The sequence below is a fragment of the Gossypium raimondii genome, chromosome 9 (assembly GCF_025698545.1).
Source record: "Gossypium raimondii isolate GPD5lz chromosome 9, ASM2569854v1, whole genome shotgun sequence".
In the NCBI taxonomy this organism is placed as follows: Eukaryota; Viridiplantae; Streptophyta; class Magnoliopsida; order Malvales; family Malvaceae; genus Gossypium; species Gossypium raimondii.
In genome coordinates this window covers 34,621,231-34,644,408 of record NC_068573.1, presented here as the reverse complement: position 1 = coordinate 34,644,408, position 23,178 = coordinate 34,621,231, and the positions used below count along the sequence as shown (strand labels likewise).

Below are 23,178 nucleotides of genomic sequence, written 5' to 3'. Positions count from 1 at the left end.
ATATCCTCAAAATAATATAGTATATTTTGTAAAGTGAAAATATTGTTGTCATTACTTAACTAATTCGATTTGTAACACCAATTCAATCAAAATTTTAATATATAATATAGATATTGATAGTTTTGCCTTTTATAATAATTTTAATATTATAATCATTTCGTTAAATTTTGATTGCTGATTTTAATATTGTAATAATATGGATTCGAACGAAAGATTTGTCCATTAAATTGATAAAATAAATAAATAAAATTAATAAAAGGCATCATGATATATTTAACCTTCAATAGACATAATGATATATTTAGCGTTTAATGTTTACATTTTTTTGTCAATTTATTCTTTTTAACTAAATTTGGTCATTAAGCATCAACCTTTTAAAATGAGTTAGATCGTTTTTTAACAAAAATGCTGACTACAATTTTTCTTTTAACAATATTGGTATGACAACTTACTTGGCAGTCCATGGGTACTTCACGTTGACATTGTACTATTTATTTTATATGCTAAATTAAAAAATAATTTAAATATTATAAAATAAAATTCAAAATTCAAAATAATTTATAAAAATTTCATAAAATTAGAAAAAAAATATTAAATACACGTGAATTGCCATATGGGCTACCATGTTTAAAATTTTAATATCAATTCAACTCTTTTAGAAAGGTTGATATTCAAATTCAATTCTTCTTAAAAGGTTGAATACCATATTTAACTAACAAAGTAAGGGATAAATGGACAAAAATATAAACGTTAAGAGCTAAATCTATTATTATCCCTTAATAAAAAGTAAAATTTTAAGCAAAAAGATTTGAATTACTTAAATGAATATATTAACAATCTTATCAGTAGATTAAATTTATATTTTTATCAATATTAATTTTTAACTTTTATAATTAATTTAATGGGTAAATTGTAACTAACTATTAGCATGTTTTTGTTTTGGTTCGTTATTAATGTTTTCAATTAATTTTATTTTGGTCATCCCTCATTAAATCATTAATAAAGATAATGATGTGACTTTTTTAATTAGTATAGTAACACAATTAGTCCTTAACACTTATACATTCTATCACTTTTGACCCTAATTTTAAAAAAGTTAATAAATTTAATCTCATCATTTATAAATTTTAATAATTTAGTCCTTGAACACATCATTATAAATAACATATTTAACCTCATCTCATTTGTTGGTCAGACCATAATAAGATCAAAGAAATGTTTGAGTTGCAAGAGAAAAATTATCTCATGCTTCAATCAAGCATAAATAATACACCACATGTAACACCCTACAACTGACTTGATCATCAATTTTGGATATGTGATGTCACATTATGTTACTGAAGCAACTCAGACTATCTCATTACACAATCATAAAATTTAAATCATAATTATCATTTAGACCAATTTAACCATCAATCAAATTGTAACTCCCTAAAATTCCTATTTTTGAATTGTGAAATTATATTAAGTGAGCTAATTTGGTTTTGTGGCTAAGTGTTAATTATATGTGTCTAAAGTCTATTGTTCAAATCCCTTCCTTTGAATTTTTATTATTTTTGTCCCAACCTCTGACTTAGAAGAGTTGGCTTATCTTTAAATTTTGGGGATTTGTTAACAAGAATGAGATTGTTGATTCTGTGGTAAGACTTCAGCTTATCCAAAGGTTATGCGTTTGAGTCTTGTGTGTGTAAAACAAAATTAATTTTTTATTTGTTTCTATTTGTTCTGCCCATATGATTAGAACTCAAATTCTGGAAAAATCTAATAGGATAACAATTTGTAGGATGTGGGTAGTTTTTTTTTTTAAAATAATAATATTTTGGATAGATATCCCCTAAAAATTCTCCTTTGTCGTCTCCCACTTTTCCCTCAATTCCCAATTTCAGTTTTTTTTTTCTTTTTGTTACAGAAAACTTTCTCCTTGGACGTGATTCTTTCTCTTTCATCTTTGAATTTCTCTTTGCACCCCTATCTTTCTTTTTCTTCTGATTTCAGTTTTTCTTTCCTGACGTGAGCACTTTCTTGCCTTTATTACCGTCCCAATCTCGGTGGTGGGCGTTCTTCTTTGTGCTGGTGTTGGTTGTGTGTGGTGGAAGCGTTGGTATTTATGTTAGCGTTATTGTCGTTAAAATCCTAATGGTGTTGGAATAATCTTTTAAGTGGTTAATGGTTTTTGTCTGATCATCTTATTGTACTGTTAGGAGAAAATCGTGAGACACGTGTTTTACCTCCAAGGAATTAGGGGATTGTACGAATGTTGTGTTGTTGGGTAAATGATCTAATGCCTTCGCTAGGAGCAAATTCTTCTTATTAAGGTCAAATGTTTAACGTTTGTATCTGAATTAATGATCGAATTTAGTATATCGTGGTTAATGGGTTTGTTTTGAATGCTGATTTTAGGGTTTGAAAGTGTGTTGTGACGTTATTTTCCAGAACCGCCAGGCGTGTAACATTAATCTCGAAAAATCAGTGAATGACGCAAAGCCAAAAATTTTACAATCGACACCACATGACTGTGTGTTAGACCGTGTGGGTCACATGAGTATGTGGTCCCATTTTGAGAAAATTGGGTTGGGGCCATGTTTTGAAAAGCGATTCGAGGCCAGCTAAATTGTAAGGTTTGTTAAATGGTATGCATGATTCTAATAAATGAAATTTGTAGTCTGTAGTCTGTAGATCTGATATGTATGTGTAATTTCTAAAAGCATGTTATTCGTATAAAATTTGTATCTGATTTGAAATTATGACTATATCATTACATGTTTATTTTATGTAAAGCATGACTGATCTGTGTGCATCTGAATATCTGGCTAAGTTGATATTGCATGTGCATTGAGGTGGGTTATGATATGTGACGGAGGAAGTTCTGGCAGACACATTCTGCATAATTCTGTATATGGCAATTAAACACTGCATATTTCTGCCGTGCTATATCTGACAGCTTGACTGCACATTACTGTAGAGTGACATACGATCACTAGTTTGGTGTGTAGGGTTGGAAGTGTATTAATTATCCTATTTGGTGTGTTGTGTGGGATGGAGATGGTGTGTAGTGGATGTAGGTAGGGGTGAGTAAAACTTGATTCGACTCGAAAAAATTGAAAAAAAATTGAATTTCGAGTTAAACGAACTTGAGTTATTCGAGTTAATCGAGTTATTCGAATCAACTCGAATTTTTTTTTCAAATTTCGAGTTCGAATCAAGTTGAGTTTTCGAATTCGAATAACTCGAATAATTTGAATAATTCGAATATCAAACTATAATATTTTACATTTTTACCCAAAACTCCCAAACTTTTTTACTTTTCCCCCAAAACTTTTACTCATTCCCACTTTTCCCCCAAAACTTTTACTCTCCCATTTACTTTTTCTCAAAATTTTACTCCCAAAAACCCTCAAAACCTTTTATTTTCCCCCAAAATTTTTACTCTCTCCACTTTTCCCTAAAACTTTTATTCCTTCCCATCCCACCTCCCATCTACCCCAAACCTCCCCCTCCAATTTTTTTTAATATTTTCCTCTAAAATTTTATTCCCCTATTTACTTTCCTCAAACTTTTATTCCCCAAAATTTTTATTTTCCCCTAAGCTTTTACTTCTCACCCTTTACTCTCAAATAAAAATCAAAATTATTCAAAAAATCACTAAACATAAATAGTAATAATTTTATTTATATCTACTATTTATATTATTAAATTAAATTTCACATTTTATATTATTATATTATTGAATTGTTTAGTCATATTGAATATTTATATTAAACTTGAATTATTAATTATGCCATAAAATATTCGTGTTAAAATTTTATATTAGTATCAATTTCACATTTTATTTTTAAAATAACTTTTATTAAAAATCATATTTTTACATTTAATATATTTTTTAATTTGAATACATAGTGACAAGAATCTGAAGATAATTGAAACAACTAAGCAAGCAGAGAAGCTAACCAATATATAAAAAATTAATAAATAAATTATGAGGTGATGAAAGTTAATAAAAAATTTGATTAAGGTAGACAAATTTTATTACGATAGGTGACAGTGGTTACAAGGACCCAAAATTATTTTTTAAAATTTAACTCGAACAAATATATTCGATTCGATTCGATTCGATTCGATTTGAATTCTATCTCACTCGACTCGATTCGAGAAAACTTCAAATAAAGTTAGGATGATAAAATGAGATCCGAAAACTCGATTAACTTGAAAATTTTCGATTCGATTCGATCGAATGCTCACCCCTAGATGTAGGTTGGATCTGTTCTGATATTTGCAAAGTGTTGCGTTATATAAAATATCATGTCATTTATATATGATACGTTACTATATTGCATCACATGTTATGCTTTGCCTTGTATATCTGTTCGGTTATTGATTTCTGTATGATTATCTATTTTCTGTCTAGAATTTGGCCTAAGCTACACACTGAGCTTTATTTGCCTACCCAATGTTTTATCTTCTCAGGTGATCAACAAACTTAGAATCGGGCAGCGTGCGGGAGCTTAGATTGGATTCTCGTTTAATAAAAAGATGATTTATGACTTTAAATTTAATTCTGGACTTTAAATTTTTCGTATTCACATTTTTGAAATCACAGTTTACAAATTAAAGAACTCTAAAACTTCCGCTGCAAAATTAAGTAACAAATTAAATGTTTTCTGATAAATATACAAGTTCAACGCACACTTTCCTGGAAAATTGCAAGAGATTTTCCAAAGTTGATATTTTCGAAACATACACTTATCAAGTCCTCAAGATTCGACCATAATGTCTAGGCCGGGTGTAGGGTGTTACACAAATTCATGATTATACATTCATAATGTCTAAGTTTAAAATTCATCATTTATAGAGTTATGAAAGGTCAAATTTAGAGTTAGGGCTAGAATCCAAACTCAACTATCAAGTTTCAATGTTGTGTCTCGAGATAGGGGACTTCTTGTCTCGAGACATATCTCATTTTATTTTAGGTATTTTTGCTTTGAAGTTAAATAGTCTTAAGACATTACAAATTGTGTCTCGAGGCATGGTCTCTTATGTCTCGAGACCAACCTCCCCTATTTTCTTATTTTAGCTTCGATGTTTGAATGCCTCGAGATAAGGGGTTCTTGTATCGAGACCTGAAACAGAGCAAAACTTAATTGGCTTTAATGTTTTCTTGTCCTGAGACAAAGGCCACATTGTCTTTAGACCTAAATGGAATTGTCTCGAGACTATTTAGACAAGGTCTCGAGACTTTAAACATATAGATAGACAATAAGATAAAAAAAAATTTCTTATGGTCTCGAGACACATTCATGCCGTCTTGAGACTCAATGGCAAAACAACCTAAAACACACATTTTCAAGTGATCAAACCACACTGAAATATACCTTAAACATGCCTAAACTTTACCTCAATGTAGGATCATCAATTTAACATATATAAACACAACCAAACATCGTTAAATCATAACCATCAATGCATCATTGTCTAACCAACTAATTCACATATTCAAACACATATAATCTAGCATAATTATCTACTAATTCAAGGATGAAATTCACTCTTATAACTCTTTTAGGCCAATCACCAAATATACCAAAACGCAAACTCAACACAATCACAAATACCCCAGGTACATGCCATATAACCCAAAACTCATATGGGTATACAAAACAGGTAAAAAGGTGTGTTCCGAGCTGAATTGTTGAGTTGAATGCTTGACCACTTTAAATCTACGTCTACTCACGCCCAAGACCTACATACGGAAACAAACATAACCATACGCTAAGTATTAAATACTCGTTTGTGCTAATATAATTCAAATTCAATTTATACATATACATATATAAGATTCAATTTTAAGCAAATATACAACATAATATTAACTAGTTTACTTCATCATAATTTCGATAATCACATTTTTTCCCAACTTTCTCATTCATTGCATATTTCAATATTTCAATATTTCATATTGTGATATACTAAACAATATAACTTTTCCATTCGATAATTTTTTTAATATTTACTCATGTCGACCCATATTAACTGATGATAAACATTAGGACAGATACTCGAATCTATATAACAAGTAAGTCCAAGACCCTTTAAGAATTGAGACTATTTTATTATGTCATCCTGGGTGTCCCGACAATGATGGCTTTTAGTATTTGCTTGGATTGTTTTATTCTACCATCTTGGGTTGCTCGAAAACAACCATCAAGGAATTAGAGTTAATAAATCACTCCATTGGTGACCCTATGGCATGCCAACTATACCTAGACTATGTTTAACATCGTCTAACAGGGCATTAAGATCATAGTTATCATTGTAACAAATATCACCATAGTATCAGCATCTCAAAATTTATACATATATCAAATTCATCGTTCACAGTTTGTGAAGAAGGATATTGTTACCTTGATGTGTATTCATATTAGATTATAACAATTGATTAATCTATAAAAGCAAATTGAAATTGAATATAAAAGCATAAACCAGAAGCAACTATTCATCAACAAATTTGGCTTTTCGTTTGTCTCGAGACGGTCCTATGTTGTCTTTGGCTATAAAATTAAACTCGAATACTGAAACTCATTAATCACACAATTCAAACACAAATCAACTCAATATAAACATAAATGCATTTTATTTATTTTAGTCCCTATAAGTCTTAATATCATAAATGCTTGTGATTTTTTACTTACTTGATCAGATTGAAAATCGATTTCATTTTCCCTACTAGAGACTTCTAACTTTCAATTCATGACAAAATTTTTAACAACTTTCAATTTTTTCAATTTAGTTCTAATATCATGAAATAATCCATATAATCTATTCTTCAAATCAAACTCAAATTAACATTATTCGCTATATTCTAACATGTTCTCTACCGAACCAAATTTATATTACTATGGAATTCATGATTTCAAAATCTAAATTTGCTAACACTCAACAATAGTAACTTGTACTAACTTCAACTATTGAAAAATTCAAACATTGGGTTGAACATGCCAACGTTTCAATACTTCAAATCCATAAAATTTTCAATTAAAAATTATGCTTACCTTAAGCAATTGGATCGGCAATGCTATGAAAGTTTAACAAAAAAATTTCTGTTCTTTCTTACTTTGTTAACACCGAAAACGGAAGAAGAGAAGAATTCTTTGCTCTTTCATTCCACTATACATATATCTATTTTAATTTCATTACTTAAACTTAATTACAAACATGTTATCAAAATTAAATGCCAATATTAGCGGCAACCTACGGCTTAGATCAATTGAAGCACTAATGTCATGTTAAATTTGGGACATTTATTTTTAAGGACACGGAAAATTACCAACCAAGGACCTAATTCTATGCTTCACACAAAATTCCTCATTTAACTCATTTTGTGATTTAGTTCCTATACTATTTATTTTATAGTTAAATAAATTAAATTTTCAACTAATTTCATTTCTTAATCTCGTATTGAACTCGTAACTTTCTCGATTCAACTTTTTAATAACTTGACTTATTAAATTCGATCTAGAACTAACTTTTTTCGAAATTGACAAAAATCAAATCGTTACACCACATACATTAGCAAGACAACCATCACTTCCATCCTAGCATGCCACATCCATTTATAATATAAGACAATACATAATTAATTCCTCAAAAAATGGATTAATATTGACTTGTGCCCCTAACTTATACCTCATACGCCATGAATCTTATCAATTTTTTTATTCAATTTCCGATAGCACTTATAGTGACCATCGGATTTATATTTTGTGAGATTATCTTTTCGATGGTATTGTAATTGATCCAAATAATTGAAATTGATTAATCAATTCAATGAAGATTGTAATTCTATTAATATTCATTCTTGGTTGCTCTTATTTACATGTTTAAAATTAATTGATGGGTAAATTATATAGTTGGTCATCCAATTTTTTCATGTTTTCATTTTAGGCATCAAAATAAAAAATTACAAAAGGGCACCATCGTTATAAACCGTTTTCATTTTGATTACTCATAGTTAATTTGGGGTTAGGCTTTATTATTGTACGCTAATTTTGTAACATAACTTTAAAAATTACATTTTGGTCACTCATTTTCTTTTCAAAATTAATTTAAATTTTGTTCATAAAGAAAAGAAAAAATTGTATTTTTAATGAGGAATTGAGTTTTTCATCTGGAGAGATGTAACCCAAGTTTTTTCCTATAACTCAATTCCTTATAAAAACTTAGGTTTTCCTAGTAAAACTTCAATTTTCACTTTTTTACTAGAATTAATTCTAAAAATAATAATTTTTCATTGTAAAATTCCAATGCTTTCCTTATAAAAAAATTAGATAAATCACGGTAAAACCTAGACCTGTTCATGGGTTGGGCCGCCCGAAATGTGGGAGGGTTTGGGCAAAAATATAGGCCCAAAAATGGGCTTAGACAAAAAAACAAGGCCCATTTAAAAAAGGGCCGAGCCTCAGGTAAGACATTTTTTGCCTGGGCCCGGCCCGAATTCACAAAATGACAAAAATATATATATTTTTATTTTTTAATATTATTTTCTTATTGTTTTCTCCCTATTTTGCTACCATTTTACTATTATGTTGCTACTATTTTGTTGTTATTGTTTGGATATTGTATAAAACTTATTTTATTGTTAATTTTGTTATTATTTTAAAGACATTTGTTAATTTTGTTATTATTTTAGAGACATTTGCTTGTTAAGTTGCATCTATCTTAGTTTTATTTAAGTATACATATTTTTAAAATTTATTTTCAATTTGTTGGGAAATATTTATTTTGATGTTTTAGTATTTTGATGTATTATATATATATTTTAAAATCATATAAAAATAATATAAAAATTAATATGGGCGGGCTGTGTCGGCCTGGTTTTAACATTTTTATTTGGGTCGAGCTTGGGAAAAATTTTAGGCCCATTTTCAGGTCGGCCAGGCCCAGGCCTAGAAAGTGGGCCTAAATTTTTAGTTGAACCCGGCCCGACTCATGCACACCTCTAGACTATCCCCAAGTTTTTCCCTTTTCTTAGAAAAAACTAATACTAATTTTAAAAAATAAAAAATAAAGAAAATAAAAAAGATAAAAGTGATTTTTATTGTAAAACCCAATTTCTTCCTAAAGGTTATTCATTGTAAAACCTAAAAATTTTCTTTTACTGAAAAAATAAAATTAATTCTAAAAAGGGAAAAATACAAAAAAAATTAAAAGATAAAAAAATTCTATGTAAAAGTTGAAGTTATTATTTTTTTTATAAAAGCCCAAATTTTTCCCTATAATAGTTAGGTTTTCCTCTTTACTAAAAAATTAAAATTAATTCTAAAAGCAAAGAAAATTAAAAAATGATTGAATAAATGTAAACTTATTAAAGTTAGGTGAGGATTATACAAAATGAAAATGGTTTGTTAATGACAGTGCCCTTTTTCTAAATTTTTATTTTCGATACCCAAAATAAAAATAAAACTAATGAATGATATTTATATTTTCAAAATACATTCTAATTAATTAGATATTCCTTTCTTCCAAAATTGGTCTAGTTCGTATAGAATAATGTTTTACATTTGCGTTCCATCTTTGATAATTTATCTTTAAAGCAAAATAATTATTTTCTGTTTCATTGATTTTCAAAAAATAAAATGCTTAGAAACTTAACGATGACAAAGAATTTTTACTTTGTAGTTAACATGTAGAAAGCTTTAATTTTGTGAGGAATTTATAATGAAAATATATTTGAGGACTAAATTGATAGAATTTGTAATGTTATGCATGGTGATTACAAAAGAGAAAAAGTTAGAAAATTTTAGCAACCTCGCAATGTTGTGCAATGGACGTTGCAACATTGTGTCACAGAAGACTAGTTAATGAAGGATAAAAGAGATATTTTACTACTAACTAAAAGGGAGAGTTCATTTTTTGAAATTAGTTTAGCTTTTGTAGCCTCCTAGAGAGGATTTGGTTTTATCTTTGTAATTAGATTAGATAGTGACTTGTAAATTAGTTTCTTTTTAGTTTTTCTCTGTAAGTTTGAGTTGCATTTTCAATTAAGCTGAAGGTTACAAGCTTAGACTTGGTTATGGAAAATTTGGAGCTTGGATTAGATCTCCTCATCACTTGTGTTTGAGGTTTCTTAATATTTGCTTAAACTTCCTTCATTTATTTTGTGGTGAAATATTAGATCTTAATGAAATTGTCTTTGTTATTGTTGCCATGTTTTGGTAACATTGTTAATTTGTAAATTATGCAATCTATGAGCTATTGTGAAGTTGGATTACATGTTAATTTGACGAATTATTTTAATAATTAGTGTTGATTAATGTGATTAATTTGCCTAAACTTGACAGACTTAGGTAAAATTATAGACAAACTCTAACAAAAATAGGTTAGGAAAAATGGAGACTAACTCTAGTTAATTGGATTGGTCAACCTCGCTAAGCATTGTTGTATTGAGAGACTCAATGTGTGTTAGAGTCTATATACGAGAGTTTCGGTTTTAGTGGTGAACTATAAGGTTCAACTTGAGTTAAAAGATCGAATCGAAACTTAGGATTAGCAATTACATAGGTAGTCAAATTAACATTCTATTTACTAGCTAATAAGTAGTTTAACCTTAATTTTAATGAATTTGATTGCGCTAATAATCCTTCATCCGATTAGAATGGCAATTGGATCACTAATTTAGAGTATTGCGAATAATTATAGACTTGATTCCACAATTAATTTTCTATGGTACGGTCATCAGAGTACTTATCAAAATATTTTATTGTAATTCCTATACTATAATTTCACCCTTGTGAACTTGCAACATTAGAACTCAACCCAAAGATGATAGATTTTCTTATCATGGATTGAAACTTGAGCTAATTAATCAGATTTTTGACAAATTTTCTTTGAACTGTAGTAATAAATATTTAAAAGCTTGGAAAGATTGTTTGCCTTTTGTGGCATTTTAATTTTAAAAAATTCTCTATAAAAAAAAGTTAAAATATGTTTTTAATTTTTATACTTTGATAAAATTTGAAATTTAGTTCATATATTTAAAAAATTAAAATTTAGATAATTTTTCTTTTAAATTTAAAACTCAGTCCTATCATTAGACTTATCTAAGGGCTGGGTAACTCGCCTGGCCCTATACAGAATATTTTCACCTCGGACTGATTCGGCCTAACCTGAATTCAATCTAAATTTAAAAAGATTTCTTAAATTTAAATTTAATTATAAAAATATATAAAATATCAACGACAAATATATTTTAATATTTTATTAGTTTTTGAATAGTAAAATGAGCTTTTTGGGCGGGCTGGTGAAAATGGGCCTAGGTTGGAATCGGGCTTGGCCTAGCCTGACCCATGAACACCTCTACCTACCATTAACATTGTTAGTATTTTTCGTTAAAATTTGTCAACTTGGCTAGTTGAATAAACCGTCCTCATATAACATTGCATATGATTGAAAAAATATTAAATTGATTAATTTTGGTAGAAATTACCAATAGCAATAATGATTGGTTTAAATCGAAGAAGTAAGAGGATTCAATTGTTAAGGACTAAATCTCAAATTCTAAAGAAATAGAGGGCAATTTTAACTAAAAAAAAGTGTTACAACTGATGTATTAAGCCAAACTGTTACGAGTGTACAAAAGGTGCAGAATTACTAACCCCTAAGCTATGAGCCCAATTAGACATATAGGAAATTAAGGAAAATAAAACAACTTTCATTTCACACGGTTACTTTTGAGCTCTGTTTCGACGATCAAATATCCAAAATTTCTCTGTTTGTCTTCGGATCCCTCTTTCTACATCTCAACATCTCCAATAACCAGTTTGGGAAAAGAGAAAAAAAAGAGAGATCTTTAATCTATCTCATGAGATTTCATTGAAGAAATAAAAGTACCCAGAAAAAGAAAAAAAAAACGATATGTATAGCAATTTCAAAGAACAAGCGATAGAGTATGTGAAGCAAGCGGTACAAGAAGATAATGCAGGGAACTACAGCAAAGCCTTTCCTTTATACATGAACGCACTTGAGTATTTCAAGACCCATTTGAAATACGAGAAGAACCCCAAAATTAGGGAAGCTATTACCCAGAAATTCACCGAGTATTTACGCCGTGCCGAGGAGATCCGTGCCGTTCTCGATGAAGGAGGGCCTGGGCCGGCTTCTAATGGGGATGCTGCTGTTGCCACCCGCCCCAAAAGTAAGCCCAAGAGTGGTGGTGGAGAAGGCGGTGATGGGGAGGATCCAGAGCAGGCTAAGTTGAGAGCTGGGCTTAATTCGGCTATTATTAGAGAAAAGCCTAACGTTAAGTGGAATGATGTGGCTGGTTTAGAAAGTGCTAAGCAGGCTTTGCAAGAAGCTGTTATTTTGCCTGTCAAGTTTCCTCAGTTTTTTACTGGTTAGTTTTTTTTGTTTTCTTGTTTGGGCATTTTAGGGGCTTTTGATATTTGATTTTATGAGTATGATTTTGAGCATACCATATACATCTGTAAAATTGATTACTTTAGCTGGACTTTAGTAACTGGTAGTGGATAATGAAATGGATTAATTGTTGATTGTTAAACTACGCATGAATCTTATGGTTTTATGTGATTTTCTTTATATGCTTTGTTAAGGATGATTTTGGTTTTTAGCTATGAAGTTAGTGAGGCCTGCTTGACTTTTGCAATACGTAGTGTATAGTGAAATTGCTTCATTGACGATTGGCGAAAAAATGTTAAGAAACTTATTCTTTCTTGACTGTATATGTCTAGAAAAGAGGTTAGTTGGTAGTTCCAATAGGAAAATGTGATTATGGTATTGATATTTGATAGGATAATCATGCTTGTTTGTTGAAGTTGTTTGTGATAGTGGAGAATGCCTAATTTTGTTGCAACATTAACTAATTGTTGCGATTTAATGTTGCTTGAGATTTTTAGTCCTAAATGTAATTGTTTTGAATATCCATAGATTCATCGCATGCTTTCTATTCTTTTTTCTAAATATAGCTCCTGCTATGTATTTGTTAGACTGTTCCTGTTGTATGCAATAAGTGTCCTTTGCTATCATTTCTTGCAATGCTTGAATTGAGTCCTAGAATAGTACAAGCAACAAAGCAAAAGAATTTGCTCACCTGTGAGCTCTGTGACATTAATGAGTTATTTGGGGATGTATAGATGCTTGTGAAATTCCCCTTTGTTATGTAGTTAATCTGATGAACATAGTTTTTCATGACAATAATCACACTAATAACATCATGATTTTAATGCTCAACTTCTCAGCACATAAATGTAACATATGTTGCTCGGACTCTTCATTTTTCTTGACCTACCCATGTTTGACATATGGATGAGGATATGACTTCAAAGGATCCTCCAAATAAATGGAAAAACATGGAAAAATCTAACCTGACCCATATCCGACACTCACAAGAGTCCAAGTAACATAGAATGTTACATGCAACCTATGACATCACCTACTAGTGTCAATTGCTTGTTAGAAAATGTTGCTTGCACCAATATAAGACTCCGCCTCTTCTGAAGCTGTCAACATTGCCATTTTTAGCCGCATGATACAAGATTACTTTGGTTTTTAAAGTTAAAAGCTTCTAATTAATTTTATATATCTGTTCTATTTTTGAGTAGGATTGTTGAATTCAACTTAAGCTCAGCTCATTTGTTGTCTATCCAAGATTGTCTTATGATATGTGGAACAAATCAAAGTAATGTATTGGACTAGTTGAGGTTTTGTGTTTTGGTAGGAAAAGAGCTCAATATCCATCAAGTCCATATAGTTCCACCGATGTTCATCTTTATGTGTTTGGATATCCTCTTGATCTTGCTAGAATTTCTTTTATGTTTGCAGTTTGCTTCAACTGTACTATTGGTTGGATAGAAACAAACTCAATCTAATCTCTACACCCCTTTTAGCACTTGTTTAACAGTTTTCTTCATTCCCATTTCAACATTACATATGCAGGGATATAAATGGGGTAATTTTGTAAAATTTTCATGCTTTTTCTGTTTTAGGAAAGAGAAGGCCATGGAGAGCTTTTCTGTTGTATGGGCCACCTGGGACTGGGAAGTCATACTTGGCCAAGGCTGTTGCAACTGAAGCTGACTCTACATTTTTTAGGTACTATATTGAGTGGCTCATATTTGACCCATTTATCTGCCCGTAAGAAAACACTTGCTAATTATCTACCAAGTCTGAAGCTGTTTTCACTTTTCTTAATTTTTAAGATGCATATGGATCATGAAAACAAGTAAAGAAAATTCACCTTTGACATGTACTGTGTCGTGCTATCTAGCTTTTCCTCAGTGATGCAGCTGCCACCTTCCTTTTATTGGGAGAAAGGGATAGGTGGCAGTAGTAAGGATGGACTCCTGTGTATGCATCACTGGATTTTGATGGCAGATAGGTGGCAGTATTCACATATTGTGGCTGTGGCTTCTATCGGCTGCTAAAACAGTTAAACTCTTTGAGCTGATAATCGTTTGCCTTTCTGACTTCACCGCCTTTTCCTCCTCTCTTCCATGTTTCTGTTCTATTAAGGTGAATTTACAGCTGCAGTGCTTGACTACTTATATGGGAATTGTGTTATGATATCTATAACGTAATAATGGTGACACAGCCTCTGCAGAGCCCCATAATGTTCTTCTGTTTTTACATCATGAATTCTAGGGATTATATCAGTCAGAGGAAGAACTATATTTTTTTATTTTCTTTAATCCAGGTTGTCATACTTGTTGAGTTTATATTAATTACGTTAGCTTTCTTGGAATCTAAGTTGCTTATATGTTTATGGTTTCTTTTTGGTCATGAATCCCAGTTCTAATTGAATTTAAGTAGTGTAGGAGTTTAGAAATACCAATCTAATGTGCATATTCTTCTGGCCTTTTGATTTATGAAAATACCAATCTAATGGGACACCTAGGAACTAATTATATCTCTTCTGACATCTAACTAAATCCTGTTTCTTATACTTCCAAACTCTAAATCTTGCATATTTTGACACTGAATCCCACTACTAAGGCTTTCAGATAAATCAAGTAAGTCCTAATTTTGCTGCTTCTGTAAGCTTTGATGACTGGATTAATGAGTTTCGGTCACTCTTCTACCTATGAACTGACTACATCAATTTGCTTTTTCTTTCATCAACTTTAATTTGCTTTTTCCTACTCTAGAAACCCATAAAGATATGAAAAATGTTCCTTTGAAGTTGTTCTTTTGTTTTGAAGTTGTAATTTGAGGCTTTCAGTTACGAAATTTTTTTCATATTTATATATTACGATAATTTTAGCTTTTTGGCTCACCTAACTTTGCTTTAAAAATATTTTTGTTGTAGTTAATTTCTTATATACCATTTCATCGTCTATGTTCGTACATTATGTTTCTGCTTATTTCTCTTTCAGTGTTCTAATCGTTTTCCCACTTTTTCTGCTAGTGTTTCTTCCTCAGACCTTGTATCAAAGTGGATGGGGGAAAGTGAAAAGCTGGTCTCGAACCTTTTCGAGATGGCGCGTGATAGTGCTCCTTCCATCATATTCATTGATGAAATAGATTCCTTGTGCGGCCAGCGTGGAGAGGGCAATGAGAGTGAAGCTTCAAGACGTATCAAAACTGAACTTCTTGTGCAGATGCAGGTATTTGTTAGTGTATTTAAATGCTGGAACAAATTCCTCAAACATCTTTTCCCCAAAACTTTTCTAGATATTATTTTCTTATGATACACGTTCTTATAATTCCTGACCAGTTTTCAATTTTATCTTGGGACTTATGTTTATTCTATGGTTTTTATTTTGAGTTTTCATGAAGAAGAGTCTGCACTTCATAAATATGCAATACCTGTTCAAAATTTGAACACCTCTCTTCTCATTTATGGAAGACATGCATGATAAGCAAAGTACCTTGGGAAGTTATGATAGCACAAATTTTCTCAATTAATCTTGTGCATTTAGAAAAACTTTAAGTGTGTATTGTTTTGAGTTTATTCAATATAAATTTATGTAAGTTAACTTTTTTCTTTTCTAGTGTTCTGCAGCATGCTAGCATCTGTATCCTAATTTTGTGAAATTTTCATGTTACGGTATTTGGATCTGACAATACTCATAGTCATACCTTAATTATGTTTTGCTAGATTGTGACACGTGTGTGTGCCTGTGTGTGATACCCTCACTTTCAATGTTAATGAATGAATTTTTTTACTTTGTGCTTTTGATGTTTTAGGGTGTTGGACATAATGATCAGAAAGTCCTAGTTCTTGCGGCAACAAATACTCCCTATGCTCTTGATCAGGTAGGATAATATTAGAATATAATTTCCATAGATTTACCTTGAATCAGAAGAGGTGGATATCAATCTTTTACTAATAAATTATTCTTGTAGGCCATCCGCCGGCGTTTTGATAAGCGCATTTACATTCCTCTCCCAGACGTGAAGGCTCGGCAACATATGTTCAAAGTACTTTTCTCTGATGTGTCTCTTCTGAACATTGAAAAGAAAAAAAGAAGAGAAATGCTTGGCTGTTTTGTCTTCTTTTTCACAATTGTTATTCAACTACTGCTATTTTGACATGGCTACTTTGTTTTGGTAAAACATATTACAACAGGTGCACCTAGGTGATACTCCTCACAACTTGACTGAAAGTGATTTTGAAAACTTGGCTCGCCGGACAGAGGGGTTTTCAGGGTCAGACATATCTGTTTGTGTAAGTGCATCACCTATATGAGATACTTGATCTTATGTTACTCGGTCTTGGGTATCTGATATGGGTATATTTAATTTCCCTAAGTTTTCCATGTATTTGGAGGATCCTCAAAGGATCATCTCCCTATATCAATATATAAATATGCGTGAAACATGAGTATTGGACATGGGTACTACAAGAAGATGAATATTTGGATTAATTTCGTGCTTGATCATTATAGCTTTCTCTTTCTCTGAATGATCTTTTAATGGATGGCCAATGTAGAGATGTTCACTTGTGCGTATTTTCACCTTTATTTTATCGTGGCAGGTTAAGGATGTTCTTTTTGAACCTGTTCGTAAAACCCAAGATGCCATGTTTTTCTTCAAGACACCTAATAATATGTGGATGCCATGTGGACCAAAGCAACCAGGTGCTGTCCAAATTACTATGCAGGAATTGGCAGCCAAAGGACTTGCAGCACAGGTATCAAGTTGCTTATTTGAGCTCTTACCTTTTGTACCTGTTCCTATGTACAATTTGATTTTCTATATTTTCTGATATTTTTTGCTGTGCATTTATTGTTCCTTTTGGAAAATGTGTGGAGTCTAAGATTGGATTATCCAGAACGCATGCTGGAACATTATTACCATATGCAATAAATAAATCTTTTGGAACATCCTTACGATTGTAACTTAAATTGCTATTTCATTGATTAATGCCCATGCAGATCCTTCCACCACCTATTTCAAGATCAGATTTCGATAAGGTGCTTGCAAGACAGAGGCCAACAGTGAGCAAAGCTGATCTTGAGGTCCATGAAAGATTTACGAAGGAGTTTGGAGAGGAAGGTTGATGGATTGGATGAAATTGTCACATTGATATACTCTTGTTGTGAGGTGCTATCACTGTGATTTGTATTTTATTCATAACCAGCTTGTCATCCAATGAAATGTGGGTTTAGCTTAATCAAGTGGGGAAGGTGGCTTGACTTCCCATTTCCTGTATTCAGAATGGAATTGCATTTTTTTTTTATCCTTTTACAGTGTAAAGAAGATAACCAAGTAATTTGGCATATAATGTTTGAATATGAGTTGTGCCCTTTTATGCCTATATTTTTTGACCATTTTCTTCTATGTTTTCTTATTTCAATCTTTCTCCCTTGGGTATATATATATACATGCCGCAGTACAATAATAAAAAGAAGGTTCAAAAGAATAAGGAAGACATCTTTCAGATGGCTTGAAAAGGAAAATATACATTTTGTTATCAAATAAAAGGTATCTAATGTACATGAATTAAACCTAGCTTTTTCATGATATTGGTTATCAATTTCTATTAAATGTACTTGTTCTTTTCCTTCAATGCGAGGTAGATTTGATATTGTCATGATTGTGTTTAAAACATCATCTTTTCATATAAATTTCAATATGTCAATAATTCATAGTATATAGATTTTGATATATTTAAGTAGGTTTGATATCTTGTCAAATTGTCTCATATTTTAATTATTTTTGTTGTATTATGTGTCCAAAATCATTAGTTGTAAATTGACCTTCAAATTGACTAATCTTGTAGGACACGGTTTTTAGCTTTATTTAAACCCCATCAGTTCCTATATTAGAAAACTACCATCATTTAAGTAAATCAGAATGTAACTTGTATGTAAGCAAGTTGAACTTCAGAGAGTTGAGAAACTTCCATTTGGGAGTTGTTTGTGTGTCACTTCTGCTGATCTTAGATGCCCCAATGAACATTTATGTTCTTGTTCTTTCAACATTATCCAATTGAAAAATTCCAATAACCAGACTTTGTTTTCTAATGGGAATTCATGATATGTAAGATCCTGCATGAAATAATACAAAAAAAGCCGGCTAATCATTATAACAAAAACAGATTCTGGGCTTCTTATACACTGAACTATTCAACCATAGTCAAATCAAGCCGGCATTAAACCTTTTTTTGTTAGTTTCTTTTCTTCTGCTATAAGAAGGGCATTTTACTGGTCATGCTTAATCATCATTTCCAGCTTTAAGCTAATATTCTCTTGCTTTTTAATCACTTGAACTCTGGTTCATCACCATGAGACTTGCTCAAGTTCTAACTCTTTTATTGTTCATTAGATTAACTCTGGTTCATGGAGCCAGTAGCAACGCCAAGGTAAGGAGAAAAATCTAATGGGAACTTAGATGATTTGTTTTAGGTGCCTAATCTGACAGTGTTCCATTGCATTTTTTGTTTGATTTGCAGCATTATATTGTATACATGGGGGAACATTCTCATCCCAACTCGGAATCTGTTATCAGTGCTAATCATGAAATGCTTGCTTCAGTTACTGGAAGGCATGCACTAAGCTAATTACTTATTTTTTCAGAAATTATTGGTTTGTTTAGCTTGTTAGTTCTCAGTAATGAAGATACAAACCATTTAATTTATTCACAGATACTGTGACAAATCATTGTTAATGAAGTTTTGGTATGTAATTTTCAGTTTGGAAGTAGCAAAGGAAGCTGCACTTCACCATTACAGTAAAAGCTTTAGAGGCTTCTCAGCCATGCTCACACCAGAACAAGCTAAAAGAGTTGCAGGTGTTGTTTTGCAAAACTCTAATATGCTCATTCTGATAAATCAAATAACACTAAAGTGTGAAACACAAAGCTGAAAAATTATAGTTGTTGACCATGTTTACATATATAAGAAAAAAGTTTTACCATGCAGTCCATAGCTGTAATAAATTCTCACCAATTGCACTTGCGTTGCAGAGAGCGATGGGGTTGTTTCTGTGTTCGAAAGCAGGACAAGTAAGATCCATACAACACGTACATGGAATTTTCTAGGAATAGATTCCATTCAACAATATAAGCAGCTTCAAATGGACTCATCCTCCAATGTTATTGTTGGTGTCATTGATAGTGGTAATGATTTGCAGGCATCTGCTTGCTTTGTTGATTCTTGAAAGTTCGATTCATAGGTCCTACTCATTAAACTTTATTCTTCAGGAATTTGGCCTGAATCAGAGAGCTTTAGTGATCAAGGATTCGGTCCTGTGCCTGACAAGTTCAAGGGAGAATGTGTAACTGGAGAACAGTTTGCATTGTCTAACTGCAATAGGTAACGATGATTCACATCAACGAAGCTTAATGTATTATACGAAAGAAAACAGTACGGAATAACTGTGATTCCAATGATACATGGCCTTGAATTTTTCAGGAAAATTATAGGTGCAAGGTACTATTTCAAAGGGTTTGAAGCAGAATATGGGTCTCTTGAGTCTCAAGGAGGCACTTTCTTCCGGTCAGCTCGAGACAGTGATGGTCATGGAACCCACACTGCATCAACCATTGCTGGATCGGTTGTAGCAAATGTCAGCTTACTTGGCATGGCTGGGGGCACTGCAAGAGGTGGTGCTCCCAGTGCCAGGCTTGCAATCTATAAAGCTTGTTGGTTTGGCCTTTGTAGCGATGCTGATGTTCTCTTGGCAATGGACGATGCTATTAGTGATGGTGCCGATATCCTCTCTCTTTCCCTCGGCCCTGATCCACCGCAATCTATATACTTTGAAGATGCCATCTCCATTGGATCTTTCCATGCTTTCCAAAAAGGAATTCTAGTTTCCTGCTCAGCTGGAAATTCATTTTTTCCAGGCACTGCAAGTAATGTTGCTCCTTGGATCCTCACAGTTGCTGCAAGTTCTGTGGACAGGATCTTCAACTCTAACATATATCTTGGCAATTCAAGAATTTTGAAGGTAAATTCTGTAAATATTTTTGCACTCAGGACCCTCTCCCAACAAGAAAAAACAAAAAAGAGCCTGAAAAGAACACAACAACTGAAGTAAAAAAGAATCTGGAGCCTGCATATAAGGTTGATATTTTACCAGGATATTTTTATGCTCTCAGGGTTTCTCTTTAAACCCTCTGAAAATGGAAACCTCATATTGTTTGATAGCTGGTAGTGCAGCAGCTGCCAAAGGAGTTCCACCATCCAATGCTAGGTACGCCTAAAACTTCAACTCTGCAGCGTTACATATATGAAACATGTTCATGATAATTATATGCCTCATAATTGCATTTCAATGTCGATTAATGCATATAATCACACAAATTATACCAAATATTCATTCCCTCTTGGTTCATTTCTATATTTTCCCCATAAGGAATTTTATAAGAATGCATGCCATGTGATTGCTTTATAACCAAGATACCTGGAAAACAATCCTCTGGTTAACTCAGAAACCGTAGGTAGACATAGGTTAGAAGACCGACATTCTACATCCTTATACTATGAAGCAAATGGTCTAAAGATCAAAGCTTGGAACAAGGCCTAGGATTAAGCATAATGACAAATGGCTTCTCAAAATTAACCTGATGCGATTTCTACTATGTTCTAGCTTTTGCAAGAACAATACTCTAGATGCTACTTTAATCAAGGGGAAGATTGTGGTGTGCACAATTGAGACATTAACTGATAACCGAAGAGAGAAAAGCATATTTATCAGACAAGGTGGCGGAGTTGGTATGATACTTATTGATCCATTGGCGAAAGACATTGGTTTCCAGTTTGTGGTCCCAGGTACTGTAATTGGTCAAGAAGAAGCAGTACTGCTACAAAAATATATGGAAACTGAAAAGTGAGTACTTTGAGAATTAAACACACACTGCATTACTGTTTCAGAATTGAACGGTACTAACTACTTACATTGTTACAGGAATCCAGTAGCCAAAATCTACCCAACAATAACGGTTCTAAACACTAAACCTGCACCAGCAGTTGCTGGATTTTCTTCCATGGGACCAAACATTGTAACTCCAGAGATCATTAAAGTAACTTCTACAACATTCTCAAAACTTTTCTGCTCATGCCTTAACGTGACATTATCCCTGCTATTTCAAACAATTTTAATGAGGAAACTATAATCCATAAGATTGAACTACATGGTGCAAATTTCTTGCAGCCGGATATTACAGGACCTGGACTGAACATTCTGGCAGCATGGTCTCCAGTAGCAATTGAAGCCACTGCTGAACGTTCTGTCAATTATAACATTGTCTCTGGAACTTCAATGTCTTGTCCTCATATATCTGCGGTTGCTGCAATTATAAAATCTATCAAACCTTCATGGAGTCCAGCAGCCATAAAGTCTGCAATAATGACAACAGGTTAACAGTTTTCTTCAATGAATAGTATCAGTATACTTAGTTGATGCTTCAAATAAACCCTTTTTTATTGGTCTTGTTTTACATCTAAAACTTCATTTGTTGCTGCTACAGCTACTGCCCTTGATAACACCAAACACCTGATTGGAAGACAACCTTTTGGCAATGAGACTACGCCTTTTGACTATGGATCTGGACACATAAACCCAACAGCAGCACTTGAACCTGGTCTAATTTATGACCTTGATTCAACTGATATCATCAATTTCCTTTGCAGTATAGGTGCAAGCCCTGCACAACTGAAAAACCTCACTGGCCAACTAACTTACTGCCAAAATCCTCCTATACCATCCTATAATTTAAACTATCCTTCAATTGGTGTGTCCAACATGAATGGAAGTTTATCTGTTTATCGAACAGTTACATATTACGGAAAAGACCCGACGGTTTATTATGCATATGTAGACCATCCAGTTGGTGTTAAAGTTAAGGTTACACCTTCAAAACTTTGCTTTACAAAGACTGGAGAGAAGATGAGCTTCAAGGTTGATTTCATCCCCTACATGAACAGTAGTGGAAGCTTTGTCTTTGGGGCTTTGACATGGAGCAATGGCATTCACAAAGTTAGAAGTCCTATTGGTCTCAATGTGCTCTCTGTTTAGGGAGAAACTATTTACTGCATCTTTGAATTTGAGTTCATGTAAGTTCAATTTCCTCATGGACTATCCTGTTCAAAGCCTTTATGTGTAGCCAACCATTACCAATTACTATCTTATTATCAATACCTTTGGTCAGTTTCAAGTTTCTATCTAGGAAATTGCTTGATATTCAAGTTTACCACCATCATCCTTAAGAAATTGCTTGGAAGGTGCATTATCCTATTGCTTCATTTGGATTCGGATTGATCTTCTTATTTCCGGCTTAATAAGTGCATATATTTAACGTGATTGATCAAACTCATCATTTACACTATAAAATAAAATATCATAGAACATAACAAATAAAAATATACTAATATGACAAAACATTCTAACATTCTAAACGAAATCTCAAACTTCAATATACAATATAATTACGTTTTATAATAGTTACTTGATAAAAATAATTTGAGATTTCGTTTAAAATGTTAGAATAAATATAATTAATAAGGATAAATAGATACCTATTTATATTGGGTTGAATAGATTAACAATAAATATATTTAATAAGGATAAAGTATTATCTTTTGAAATATCTATAAAAAGTATATAAATATGAAATGATTTTTAATGTTGCCAAACATTTAAACTGTAATGTTTTAGGAATACAATGTGGAACTAAAATGTTTAATATATTCCTATACTAGTTTTTTTTCCTGCTTTATAAATT

At 32.0% G+C, this 23,178-nt stretch overlaps 2 protein-coding genes across 2 annotated transcripts; both read left to right on the top strand.

Moving 5' to 3' along the window:
• The first annotated feature begins 11,670 nt into the window (after nt 1-11,670).
• Nucleotides 11,671-17,767, top strand: LOC105799210 (protein SUPPRESSOR OF K(+) TRANSPORT GROWTH DEFECT 1). The gene is made up of 8 exons (XM_012629642.2): nt 11,671-12,385; nt 13,995-14,100; nt 15,413-15,611; nt 16,195-16,263; nt 16,354-16,428; nt 16,577-16,675; nt 16,985-17,140; nt 17,385-17,767. The coding sequence occupies exons 1-8, from the start codon at nt 11,908-11,910 to the stop codon at nt 17,508-17,510; spliced, it is 1,308 nt and encodes a 435-aa protein (XP_012485096.1). The 5' UTR covers nt 11,671-11,907; the 3' UTR covers nt 17,511-17,767.
• A 969-nt stretch (nt 17,768-18,736) lies between these two features.
• Nucleotides 18,737-22,559, top strand: LOC105799208 (subtilisin-like serine-protease S). The gene is made up of 11 exons (XM_012629641.2): nt 18,737-18,814; nt 18,905-18,996; nt 19,145-19,242; nt 19,417-19,569; nt 19,654-19,765; nt 19,865-20,402; nt 20,554-20,648; nt 21,045-21,284; nt 21,363-21,477; nt 21,609-21,813; nt 21,925-22,559. The coding sequence occupies exons 1-11, from the start codon at nt 18,737-18,739 to the stop codon at nt 22,470-22,472; spliced, it is 2,274 nt and encodes a 757-aa protein (XP_012485095.1). The 3' UTR covers nt 22,473-22,559.
• Nucleotides 22,560-23,178: the final 619 nt, after the last annotated feature.

Excerpts from the sequence above, each read along its gene's own strand:
- LOC105799210 (XM_012629642.2), top strand. The coding sequence starts at position 11,908 with ATGTATAGCAATTTCAAAGAACAAGCGATAGAGTATGTGAAGCAAGCG. Across the intron at positions 15,612-16,194 it reads AACTTCTTGTGCAGATGCAG|GGTGTTGGACATAATGATCA; the intron begins GTATTTGTTAGT and ends TTGATGTTTTAG. Across the intron at positions 16,676-16,984 it reads GGTCAGACATATCTGTTTGT|GTTAAGGATGTTCTTTTTGA; the intron begins GTAAGTGCATCA and ends TTATCGTGGCAG.
- LOC105799208 (XM_012629641.2), top strand. The coding sequence starts at position 18,737 with ATGAGACTTGCTCAAGTTCTAACTCTTTTATTGTTCATTAGATTAACT. Across the intron at positions 18,997-19,144 it reads CTTGCTTCAGTTACTGGAAG|TTTGGAAGTAGCAAAGGAAG; the intron begins GCATGCACTAAG and ends TGTAATTTTCAG. Across the intron at positions 20,403-20,553 it reads GCAATTCAAGAATTTTGAAG|GGTTTCTCTTTAAACCCTCT; the intron begins GTAAATTCTGTA and ends TTATGCTCTCAG.